General features: G+C 35.0%; 1 protein-coding gene across 1 annotated transcript; it reads right to left on the bottom strand.

The window, feature by feature from the left end:
* Positions 1-378: 378 nt before the first annotated feature.
* LOC125343526 (regulation of nuclear pre-mRNA domain-containing protein 1A-like) lies at positions 379-2471 on the bottom strand. The gene is given in 2 exon segments (XM_048335997.1): positions 379-2369; positions 2372-2471. Coding segments are annotated over 2 exon segments (933 nt in total). The 3' UTR covers positions 379-1536.
* Positions 2472-12965: the final 10494 nt, after the last annotated feature.

The following is a 12965-nucleotide window of genomic DNA, read 5'->3' as shown; positions in this document are numbered from 1 at the left end:
AACCTAACTATTGTTTCTGTGAAAAAATGTCCTAAGTCTCAAAAGCTGACCAAAACATTTTGAGTACAAGATATATATGTAAGGGGACGAATGACTACTTCTATGCATCTGTTTTGAAGAGAGGTCAAAATTTTAAAATCAGTTTCCAGAACTACTAGCTATTAAAAATAAATAATTACCTTTTTCGCTTGTAATCATCTTAACTATAGTTCTAACACTGAGAGAACAGAGTACAGCCATTCAGAGTAGTGAGACATAATTGGCTTGTGTGATTTAAAGGGTGTTCTATTAACTATCGAATTGAATCTGATAGGAGAAATGTCTAATATGTAAAGCAATGAAAGAGAAAGATGCTTGTTCTAAATTACAAATTCACAGCTTAACAATGAAATTCCAAAAAGCTGGAGAGCATGCAACTGCCCTAACACACAGGGTTAGAAATAAAAGGTAAAGGTACATTTGTTTTGTATTTACATCTGTAAACATACAAATATAGAATTTACCAGATCTACCCTGTAATGTAGCACTGCTTCATTTCCAAGCATACAGTCATTCAAAAACCTTAAAGAAACTATCAATGTTCCAAAGTTAGTTTACTAAATGTTGATGAATAATGAATTCTTGAGCTTTTAGTGCTACAAGTTCTAGAATTTTTTAAGTTATATGGCCAAGGGAATAGTAAAATGATCATTACTTTGTTTCTTTTAATCCCATAGATAGTGTTTTTTGTTGAAGGGATCGATTATGTTAAAACAAGACTGATTTGACAAATAGCACTCAGTTCCAGAACCAAAGTTCTTCTCTTGGTGGAGTGTCAAATTTCATAACACTTTCATTTTAATCTGCTCAAATAATTCTAAATAGTACAACTAAAGTATTCCCCATTCAGTAACTTTTTTATTCTGGCAGCTGGAATGGAACTCGTACGGTGCTATGGAGGAAAGTTCTCTAGGCCTTGACCTGACCTTCCCAGGGGCATCCATGTTTAATGTTAAGTTACAGACCTCTAAGGAACCAAAGGCCTTGGAGAGGCACAGAACCAGCACTGGTGTTGGGGGAGAAGGGTGAAAATTAGGTTGGAACATTTAGTCCCTTCTACAGTCAAGTCCTAAACTGTGGCATAATAAAGTCTCAACCAGATCCTGATTAGTTCTTCCCCTTTAGAATTAGATAGTATACAGTGATTAGATACTGAAAAGAAAGAAAAAGAAAAGCAACTGAAAATACATGAAGAAATAGAAACATGGAATTTTTCACAAGGCCCTGAATCAAAAAAATTTACAAAAAGATCTTTTGAAAATAATCACTATTTGTGAGTTACTGATACACAGGCATCATCACTTTGTTTAGCCTAGTCACATTAACTTACTAGTAAAATAGTAAACAAACAAACATTTTAACAATTTTATAAATTACTTGTCATTTCTTTGTTAGTACCACTCTCTCAACAATATACAAAAATAATGCTTACAGAACTATCCACCTAATCTGTCTTCATCTCTTCCAAAGTTCTGGGCCCTGGAAAGAGATTGGGCATCAGTCTTTACTGTAGATGTCTCCAGCAAAGGGCAGGTGCATGTGGCTGCCGGTGACATTTGGCAATCGAGATAAATCTGGCAGGCTCTGGATCCGAGACCTGAGTTCTTTGCGCACCAGGGAAACTCTGGCCAACTTGCGCTTGTATTCTTCCAATTTATGCTCTTTCTCTGCAAGGGCTTCCTTTTGACAATGAAGAAAATCTGCTAACATTCGAGTGAGTTGCTTTCTATCATCTATTTCTGCCGTCAGTCTGCCATTATAATCTGCCAACAACATACAAGCATCCTCTACCGTTTTAGAAAGCCTCTCTCCAGATTCTTTATCTGTTATTTTATCAAGGAGAGACACTTCTTGACCTTCCACAGGCAAAGAAGCTATCTGCTGATGGACTACTGCATCACCAGAGGCTGCATTTTCCAGATCTTGCAAGGCTCTAACGAGATCTAGAGTCTGAGGTGGTTCACTTGGAGATTCCAGAGAACAGTTTTCATTGTCATCTACATTTATTTGCTCATAAGTTCTCTTCCTAGTCTTTTTATCACCATAGAGAGCTTGCTTGAGTTGGTCTAATACATCATTTTCATAAACAGATCTTTCTTCCCAAATAGATAATACTCTTCCAAGGTGTTTCTTACAACTTTCATCAGTTTCACTGGAAACATGCTTAAAAGCTTCCACTATAACTGGTGCAAAGTCCTTTGTAAACTCTAGCCCCTTCCTTTTGCTGTTCTGAATGACATCATTGGCTAGGTAGAGAAAAGTAAGCTTCCTGTTGGGTTTGGCTTTCCGCAGCTCCCGCTCCCACATGGTGACAATGGGCCAAGAGTGTTGCGGTGATGGATGAGCCACAGGGACAAGGTCTGCAAGCTCTGCTGCGAGTTGCTCAACTCCGACAGCTTCTTCTCCAGCCCCGCCTCGGAAAAGGCAGACATCCCTCCGAAAACACCACCAAGCCGTCCCACGCAGAGGAGCCAAGAAGAGGAGAGTGTCGCCGCCCTCGTCGCGGCCTCGCCCCCTCACCCTAACCCTTCCCCACGCCTTCGCCACAGCCAGCTAGACATTAATTATAAAGGATCCTAGATGTACATTCCCCATTGAGCCAACAGAGCATCCTTCACTCTAACGTGCAAGGACTTTAACATGATGCATATAGCTGCCTTCCTGCATTTTATCAACCCAAAGTCTCAAAGTACAACAAAAAACTAATTATATCCACCTGTGAGGTCAACTTAGGAAAAAAAATGTGTCTTATGTCTGGAATTAACTTATAGACCTGCATATACATTTTCCTGCCCATTTTGGCTTATTGCTTAGAAATACTTTAGGGAGCCCTTAAAAATTATACTAAGTGAAGTGAGCCAGACCCAAAGAAACATGGACTCTATGGTCTCCCTTATTGGGAATAATTAGTACAGGTTTAGGCAAGTCACAGCAGAGGATCACAAGAGCCCAATAGCTATACCCTTATGAACACATAAGATGATGCTAAGTGAAATGAACTCCATATTATGGAAATGATTGTTGTATCACAGTTGTAACTACTTTCAATGTCCCATGTGTATCTGTCCCATGTGTATCTTGTACCACCTTCCTGTGGTTGTACCTACACTATCTCTGTAATCTTATCTGAGTATATTAGAAACCATGTATACTGGTATTAGAACTAGGAAATTGAAAGGGAATACCAAAATTGAGAGACACAGGGTAAAAAAAGACAAACAACTACAAAAGCGATACTTGCAAAACTGGTATAAGTGAACTGAACACCTCATGGGGGGGAAAGGGAAAGGGGGAGGAGGGAGGGGTGAATGAGGGACGAGGTAACAAACAGTACAAGAAATGTATCCAATGCCTAACGTATGAAACTGTAACCTCTCTGTACATCAGTTTGATAATGAAAATTTGAAAAAATAAATAAATAAATGAGGATGTGACAAGGAAAAAGAATAAGTATCTCTAGAGTCAGTGGAGGCATTAGATTGATTTATCAAAAGGTAAAATTTTCCAAAATGTCCAGAATCATCTTTAAACGGTTCCCAGAGTTCTGGGAAGACTTTCTAGTATTCAATATCCTGCTTATTGAAAGAAAAGATTTTATGAATTTCTATATAAAGGCAAATATTACCCAAAATTAATCTTTACTTCAGTACATATTTTGCTTCTGAAATAAGAAAAATAATTTGTTCTTTTTTTGTAAGACGATTTTGTGACAATGAACATATTCATTACATCATTTTCTGTCTTGAGAGTAATAATAGAGTGAATAAGCAAGAAAAGAAGCAAGCAAAAATCCCTGCAACTGGAATTGTCATGGTTCTATCTCACATTCCTCAGAAAGTTCACCGGTTTAGTCATTTAAATTTTCCTTCCCCTGCTTTTTTTTAAATAATGACTATTCTTCATGTGACTGCCAAACCTAAGCATTATGACAGTCTAAATTAGTGTTTTGATAGTTCTCCCTTTGAAAAAAGGCAACAAAGAAGACAACTGCCAAATGTATGACAGGTGTTATACAAGCTGGGGATACTGTGTCCCAATAAGCCCAGAATAAGTTTGATCTGCTTACAGGATACTCGTTAATAAGCACTTTAATGACAACACATCTAGTAGTCTTTGGGACTGCTCATGGATTTTTAGTTTTCCTAACCTATGTACAAATGTTGCTGAATAAATAAGCATATAAGCACAAAAAAGTGATCAAGGAATACAGCAATGGGATATTAAAGCAAGTGAGTTTTCACAATGTTGTCTCAATATTCACAATTGCTGATGCCAGAGCTATAATTGAAGCCCAAGTTTAGTTCTAAAACGCATGCTATCCCAATAATATTAAATTACTCAATAGGTAAATAAAAGAATAAGCAGAGAATTTAATAAAATGAAATGTTTACTCCTAGAAATAATTGTCCTATACATGCAAAAGCTACCTGTTCTCTTTGACAAACTCCAAAATTCATCATGAAACTACAATGATTATCTGGAGTTTAAAGGTTTTTGGCATAACTTATATTTGTACTTTTACTTTTTATATCTTTAGTTAAGCAATTTATGAAAAGAATTTTTAAGGTTGCTAAATAATGACTAAATGACCAGAAACAAAAGTTAAAATCTGTCTTTAATCTCTACCTCAAAACATGGAGGAAATATTACCTTTAATTTTACATAATAAATTATACAAGTGTTTCTACTGAATTATAGATTTTTATAAAGCATTGTAACAATATTGTACTTTTGCATATTCCCGTTTTACTCATGCACATCTTCACACATAATATATTTAACTAGATTTGAAGTTAACATTCTGCAGGTTTAATAGCTATGTCTTCCTTTAAATGTATGTTTCAATGTTATTTCAGTAGCCAGGGAGATTTGGGACTAATCAAGAAATGATTATGACCTCAGCATTTAGTAACACAAAATAAAATTATTGGATAGCCTTTGATCAGAATTGCAAAAGTCTTTGACAGCAAAAGTCTGACAGTAGGCATATATCATGATGCTATATATGACACAAGGATCTCTTCTACGAATAGGAGAGCAGGGAAAGTCCCAGGGAAGGGGAGTATAAAACAGGAAGCTTATATGTTTATATGATTACACTCAAAAGCATTGTGTGGAATCATTGAGTAAAAGAGCTGTAAAGATCCATAGCCACTTGGGTTGTAAAATCATCAGGCTCTATCTGATAAATGACCAGCATATGTGGAGTAAAGTTTCATGGGGAATGCAAATCAAGCAGACTCTGAAATGCTAAAAGTCTTCTTCTGGGGACCATTGGAAAAATAATTAAATGGGTAAAAATTTGAGTTCATTACTGTGCGCCTTTGAGCTAGTAAGTTTGGTCCTTCTGTAAAGAAATTAAGAACTTAGAGCCCAATATACAGAAGCTACCTTTGGCTCTTTTTTAAGCACATAACAATCACAATATGAACAAGTAAACAACCATTTGAAAACCTTTGCATAATTGTGTACACTCATAACTACTGCTTGTGAATTTTAGTGGTTTCAGTATCCTTATATGCACATGTACATATATAAGGAATAATAGATATAGTCACTAAGGTCTTCATATCTTAAAAATGAAGGAATGATTTAAAGAGCAGTTTAAAGTTAATAGACATTTTCAGTAGTTTGAAACTACTTCAATCAAGAAATTAGCCAAGGGGCTGGGGATATGGCCTGGTGGCAAGAATGCTTGCCTCGTATACATGAGGCCGTGGGTTCAATTCCCCAGCACCATATATACAGAAAATGGCGCTGTGGCTCAAGTGGCAGAGTGCTAGCCTTGAGCAAAAAGAAGCCAGGGACAGTGCTCAGGCCCTGAGTCCAAGCCCAAGGACTGACCAAAAAAAAAAAAAAAAAAAAGAAATTAGCCAAAGACAATGATTTTAATTTAAACCAGAATATATATTTTATATTTAAAATACATTTGCAGTCATATTTATTTTCGAAGAGTAGTTATAAGATACAGACATGTGTGCATACCCATGTATGTGTATGTCACTATCTAGAAATCTGAAAGAAAATTTCAAATAGAGTCCAAATTCTAAGAAGCTACTTACAAATCTTAATACTTTCTGTACTGCCTAGTCAGATAATATGAGTCAATGGAAATATTCTTCCCAGTAAAGTACAAGTTTTTCCCTTTAGGAAGGAATGACATACTGTGGTTTATTGATCTGGGGTTCAAGTTGTAGAGCACTAGTGTGGCATGAGATTTCCACCTCTCAGGAGGAATTTATGTAAGTTCATCCCCTCTAGTTCCCACTTGCTTTTTCATGTTCTTCCCTGAAGAAACTCAGCAAGAAGGCCCTTTCCCGATGCCAGCACTACAGTCTTATACTACTCAGTCACCAGAATTGAAAAAAGAAATATCTGTTCAATATAAATTAGTATGTGGTATTTTTCAGAGTAGCACAACATGGAGCATGACATATTAGTGTCGAAGCCAGCCGGCAGCGAAAGGGAATCCTGAATGAGGGGGGAGGAAAAATATAAGACAAGAGAAAAAGGACAAGAGACAAAGATGGGGTCCGGGAGGTCTGCAGCTCAAGATTGTAACTCAAGACTGCAGCCATGTTTATTCTTAACTTTCAGCTTATATGCAGTTTGAAAACCAGGAAATAGCATAGGCTTAAAATTCCAGAACACAAAAAGGCTTGGAGTTAGCAATACCCAACAATAGCTAAGACAGGATGAGGTTGGTTAACATAAGAATGGACTCCAGAGCAATATCTGGTGGTAGCTAAGACAGGATGAGGTTTGTTAACATAAGAATGGACTCTGGCAGACATAGTAAAGCATTTCCAATTTTCCAATAAGCCATGTCCTTGCACATCATTGAAAACACAGCCAGAGGTCAGGAAGAATTTAGCTGCCACTTGGCTCCCAACATATTAGCCAAGCAATTTTAAGAGAAATAGAGAAAATTGAGGGTAAAATATTCAGGCATTATTGAAAACCATTTCATCAATGAAACATTTTCTATTATCTGTAGTCAAGTGTATATAGTTTGCAGAATTAATTTTTGCACCTGTTTAGACAATTGTTTTACATCTGCCTTACCACACTATAGTATTCATTCGTCCTTTGCTTTTGATACCTGTCTTCATTTCCAAGAACCTCAGCACATTCCAAAGCATCCTGTTTGGTATTCCCAGTATTTCCAATGTTGTTTCCTGTTGCCAATTTGTAACAAAGCAAGACTTTCCTAAGTACTTCATTTTTCAGATGAACTCATTCAAGTTTAAGTGCTAAGGGCTTCATGTTTATCTCTTCTATAATATTTTTCTTTAAATACTTAAGGTTTTTTAAAATAGACTAAAGGAGAAGAACTATTAGAGGGCAGTGGAAACTTTAAAAGCCTATCAGGCCATACCATTTGATCCACTACCGATTTCAACTCTCCTAAATAGATCTTAATTTATCAAATACTTAGACATGTAAATTCAATGAGTCTTTGAAGTAATTTCTGCTCAGTTGTAATAAGATATACTGTAATAATAGAATCAAGTATGTTTATAGTGCCAATTCGTAGTGTTATAATAGAAATGACCTAAAAGTCTTACTGTGAAAATAAATTATCAATCAATCATACAGAGAGATAATACCTAAACTTTAATAGTGGCATAAAAAATATTTCATTGGGAGAAAATGAGGGAACAGAAGACACCATAGGAAAGGAAATGTATTCATTATATGACTCGTGTGATTATAATCCCTCTGTACATCACCTCTATAATAACAGTAAAGTAAATTAATAATAAAACTATTTTATTGATTTGGAAATGTAGTTATAAGAAATATAGGAAATATAAAAATTCAAATGATAAACAAGAGAACACATATTTTCATTAACAGACACATGCATCTAAACTATTTGTTATCACCAGCTGATTTATAAGAATTTTTTACTTTGAATTTTTTATTCTGACACATATGTATTTTCTAACTTTTTTATGTTGATACTAGAGTTTTAACTCAGGGCCTTACCTGCTTGCTCGGCATTTTTCCCTCATGTATGGTGCTCTACCACTTAAGGCACACCTCCATTTACAGCTTTTTGCTGAGTAATTAATGATAAGATTCCCTTGCATTTATATTCCAAGACTGACTTTGAACTGCACTTCTCAGGTCTCAACCTTCTGAGTAGCTATAACTTCAGGCATGAGCTGCCACTAGTGCTTTGCTTTATATTTTCTAATATTTTATATCAAAAGAATAAATTTCATCAGCACCTCCATATTCATCGCTGCACTGTTCATAGTAGCCAAGATGTGGAAACAACCCAGATGCCCCACTAAAGATGAATGGATCCAAAAATGTGGTACCTCTACACAATGGATTTCTACACAACTATTAGAAATGATAAACAATGGCATTTGCAGGGAAATGGACAGGACTATGAATGAGACAAGCTTACAACATAGAGAGAAATGGTGCATGGTCTCCCTGATATGAGGATGTTAGAAATAATTAACAAAGAAACAAGACAAAGAAAACAGGACCCAAGATACCAATCAACAGTGATACCAAATAAAGGTCAGTCTTGGGAGAAAGGTACCAAAAAGTAAAACCGAAACACTAATTCATATGTACATAAATTAATATCCAGACTGAAAAAAATTCCAACGACATGGAAGCAAAGGACCTCTTCTTAATTAGTTTTATAGTATTTATAGGACCCTATATTCTTTACCTCACATATGGTATATACACGTTTATATCTGAGGGAAGCTGGGAGGAGGGCACAGAATAAGTGGAAAATGGGTGAGAAAACACAGTAAAGGGGGCCCAACAGCTGCTATGGACATTGATGAAAGCAACTAAGCAACTCAAGGACAGCCGGTTTTGGGGGGTGGGGGAAGAAATGAGAGAAAAAGAGGACAAGCATACACTAAGCAAAAGGAAAGAAATATACGTAATACCAGACCTGGAAGGAATTGTTTTATTGTTAATAATCATAGAGTTCATAAGCATTGTAGACTAGAATAATGATGTCCATCAGGGGGAAGGTTTAAACAAATGATGAAAGCAAAGCGGGGGGGGGGGGGGTTGTTGGTGAGAGAGAAGGTGGGAGAAAATGAGGAAGGGGGGTAACAAGTATGACAAGAAATATATATGTATTCACTACCTTAAGTATGTAACTGTAACCCTTCTGTATATCACCTTGACAATAAAAAAGAATGTTTTTTCTATAATACAGTTTTTAAAAATTAGGATGGCTGGGCACTGGTGGCTCATGTCTGTATTGTTTTGTTTTTGTTTTTTGGCCAATCCTGGGCCTTGGACTCAGGGCCTGAGCACTGTTCCTGGCTTCTTTTTGCTCAAGGCTAGCTCTCTGCCACTTGAGCCACAGCACCACTTCTGACCATTTTCTGTGTATGTGGTGCTGGGGAATTGAACCCAGGGCTTCATGTATACAAGGCAAGCTCTCTTGCCACTAGGCCATATCCCCAGCCCTGGCTCATGTCTGTAATCCTAACTATGCAGTAGGCTTAGATCTCAGGATTGTGGTTCAAAGGAAACTCTGGCAGGAAGTTTGTAAGACTCATATCGCCAATAAACTACCAAATGAGCCTGAAGTGGTGCTGTGGCATAAGTGATAGAGTGTTAGCCACAGGACTGGCACACAAAAACATTATTACGGAGATATTGTTTTAAATAGATAGCCATGAGTAACTTGAAGATACATACTTACCATATCTTCAACCTACAGGGTATCATCTAAAATATAGTAGGTACTTAAGATTTCCAATCAAATCAGAAATCATACACCTTATTAGTTTTCTGGTCAATTAATTGAATTAGTTGATCAACTAGTTGATCAATCAACTGGCATAGCTATGAATTCATTCTAAAGGAATCAATTTCTATAAGATCAATAAAACTTATCATGATCATTCTTACTGATTCCTTTTGCAAAGTTTAGGTTGCAACTTAAATTTTGATTCAGAAACCATGATATAATTTTGACTTATTTTTGATAATATAAGACACAAAATTGATAAATATTAATTTCAAAGGTAAGTTCACAATGCTCATATCACTTAATTTTGTCAAGTCTCATTATGACAGAGCTATTTCCTTGTTGTAGTATTGACCTACTGTTTTTATCTTAATTATTAAATTTCATCTCCAAATTCTGTCAGATCTCATCATTGCATGGAATTCCCTTCTTTTCCTAATGTGCTCCTAATGCCTATCCAATTTAAGTTTTATTACATTCATTACCTTCTTAGCCTCCATAACCAACTAGTGTCCCTTATACAAATGTTTCCATTACATTCTTAGCAATTTCCTGAATATCAAACTCACTTGTCCTTGCAATTTACCCATAGTGCTGCACTTCAATCCAAAATTAACCCAACCATTTTTTGAATCTCTTTCTTAGTTTGTGAGATTTCCTTCAAGTAAGATTCATATCATTCTAAATTTGTTCACTAAATGGATATGATATTTCATCTCTTCTCCATTTTAATAAAAGTTAATTTTAATTTAGTAAATAAATAAATGTGTAAATATCTTGTCTCATTACTACATACAGTGAAGCAATGATCCTAAAATTTCTATTTCTCTTTGATTCCTACAAAGGATCCAATTATAATCAAATTTCACAAATGAGGGATTTACACTTCTTTCATACTTCTCTTTAGGTTTTTCTTCAACTGTTTTCTTTCCGAGTTCAACATGTAGTATGCCAATAAAAATTAAAGTCAATACAAAGAATCAGCTCCAATGATTTCCTCCCAATTCTCATATGCATCTATTTATCTGCATAATTCATTACCTTTGATAGTTCCCTTCTAAATTTTCCTTCCATTGATAGCTCTAATATTCTCATTCTCTTTAAATACTTTTCCTCTTTAAATACTCCTCTTGGGGTTTTAAGTATTCCCTGATATTCTGTTTTTTATCATATTTTTCTCCAATTGTATCATCTCCCATAACTTCAGTAGTAAGTTGTTCAAGCTTTTATTCTTTTCAGAAATGTAGTGTTAAGGTTATATCTGTTGGAATAGTTTTTTAATGACCCAGAACTAACTCAAATCTAACATATATAAACCATGTTGTCTTATTAGACTTAACATTTCTGTTCCACCTGTATTCTGTAAAGAACTATATTTTCCCTGACACTTCAAATCAAAGCCATATCCTCTGTATTTCTAATTGTTCCTTATAGATAGTTAAGAATTAAATTCTATCCCTTTTACCTGTATATCTTTGAGATCATAAATTACTCTTTCTAACACAATTTTGTATTTATTATCCTACCTCAAGTTTCATGAACTGAAATTTTCACTATTGTAATAACTTCATAATTAGTGTCCCTGACTTTAGTCCAATGAGGTACTGCTTGAAGTCTTGAGTATAATTATATTATTTTTGAAGACTTAGATGGAATTCCACTACATAGAGAAAGAAAGCTAAACACAAAATTCTAATATAAAGTCTTCAATAGCCCCCTCCCCCAGTTTACCTTACTAATCAAAAACTTATTTGACCTCACTAATACTGATAACTAACTATATGATTCCTGACCATAACACTCTTCCACACCACAAACCATACCTCTGAGTCTTTGACTTACTAAGCATTCATTAATTCATTTATTAATCACCAGCATACCAAGGAAAAGGAGAAAATAAATCATTTTCTTCTTATATTTCATAGTCTAAGGAAAAAAGAGATGAACAGAATATCACACTAAAATATAGAAAATATTACAAGGCAGATATGTTAGAAAACAGCAGAAAGTAATTTTCTCCAGTAATCTCAAGGTGGTTTCACTCAGGAACTAAAATTTGATCAGAATCACAGGCTTGGACTAATACATATGATAGATAGATAGATAGATAGATAGATAGATAGATAGATAGATAGACAGATAGACAGATAGACAGATAGATATGTGTGTGTATATATGTATATGTATATATATATACACACATATATATACCAAAAATACTTTTTCTCTGCATACTTTGAAATTCCCATTACAGACTATTTTTACTAATTTATTTGTTCACGTAGTGAACAATCTGTTTTACCTACTTTGTGCCAGACATTTCTCTAAGGGCTAAGAAAAGTACAAGATAAACATAAAGTTCTTATTTTCCTGGAGTTTTTATTCTATGTAGAGATACAAGTAAACTAAACTGTATGGATTGTCAGAATGCAAAAAAATACTACCAAAATTACATACAAATGCTAAAGAGAACTGGGGTGGGAACATAATTTTAAAATGATTGATTCGCTATTTATGGCTCTTCCTCTCAAGGGCAAGATCTGTGACTTATGCAATTTTTTACAATGGGTGTCTGCAAACTATTTGCCGATTTGAATTGGTTCTGGCAAGTTTCTTTCAAACTGCCATACTTTTTTATCAGAAGCAGTTTTCCTGTCAAAGGCTACACAGTTGGGTAGTAGTTATTGAGAGATTTCCACAATCTTTTTCAGTTCATGTTCTGTTATAAAGAAAATATTTCTCATTCAATTTCCTTACTTAAATTTCTTGTTTTAAATGTTAAATTGCAACAGTAACAACTATGGATATTCATGGAGGGTTTTTTTTTTGTAGTAGGACTTATTCTGTGTGAATAGTAACACAAAGACATGTGGAAAAATGTAAATATTTTGTGTTTCCCAACTAGGTCAATTAACCTGAAAATGGTACTGGAGTGAGAGGCGGCAGAATAACAATAACAGTTTCAAAAGTACAAGACTGTTTTAACCTGAGAAAGATGCTGATCTATGATTATAAACTGCAACTCTGCAAAAATTTTCAAGCTCTTGACAGTTTCCCTAGATTAGCATTTTTGACATCTACGTTCACTATGGAGCATCAGTGATACAATTTTTGTCAAGTGAGATTTTTATTAGTTTGCGCAAATTATAACTCAGTAAAGATGTTTGAGTCTAGGCAA

The sequence above is a fragment of the Perognathus longimembris genome, chromosome 28 (genome assembly GCF_023159225.1).
Source record: "Perognathus longimembris pacificus isolate PPM17 chromosome 28, ASM2315922v1, whole genome shotgun sequence".
Lineage (NCBI taxonomy): Eukaryota > Metazoa > Chordata > Mammalia > Rodentia > Heteromyidae > Perognathus > Perognathus longimembris.
Note: the sequence above shows the minus strand (reverse complement) of the source record. Positions and strands in the feature narration are given on the sequence as shown.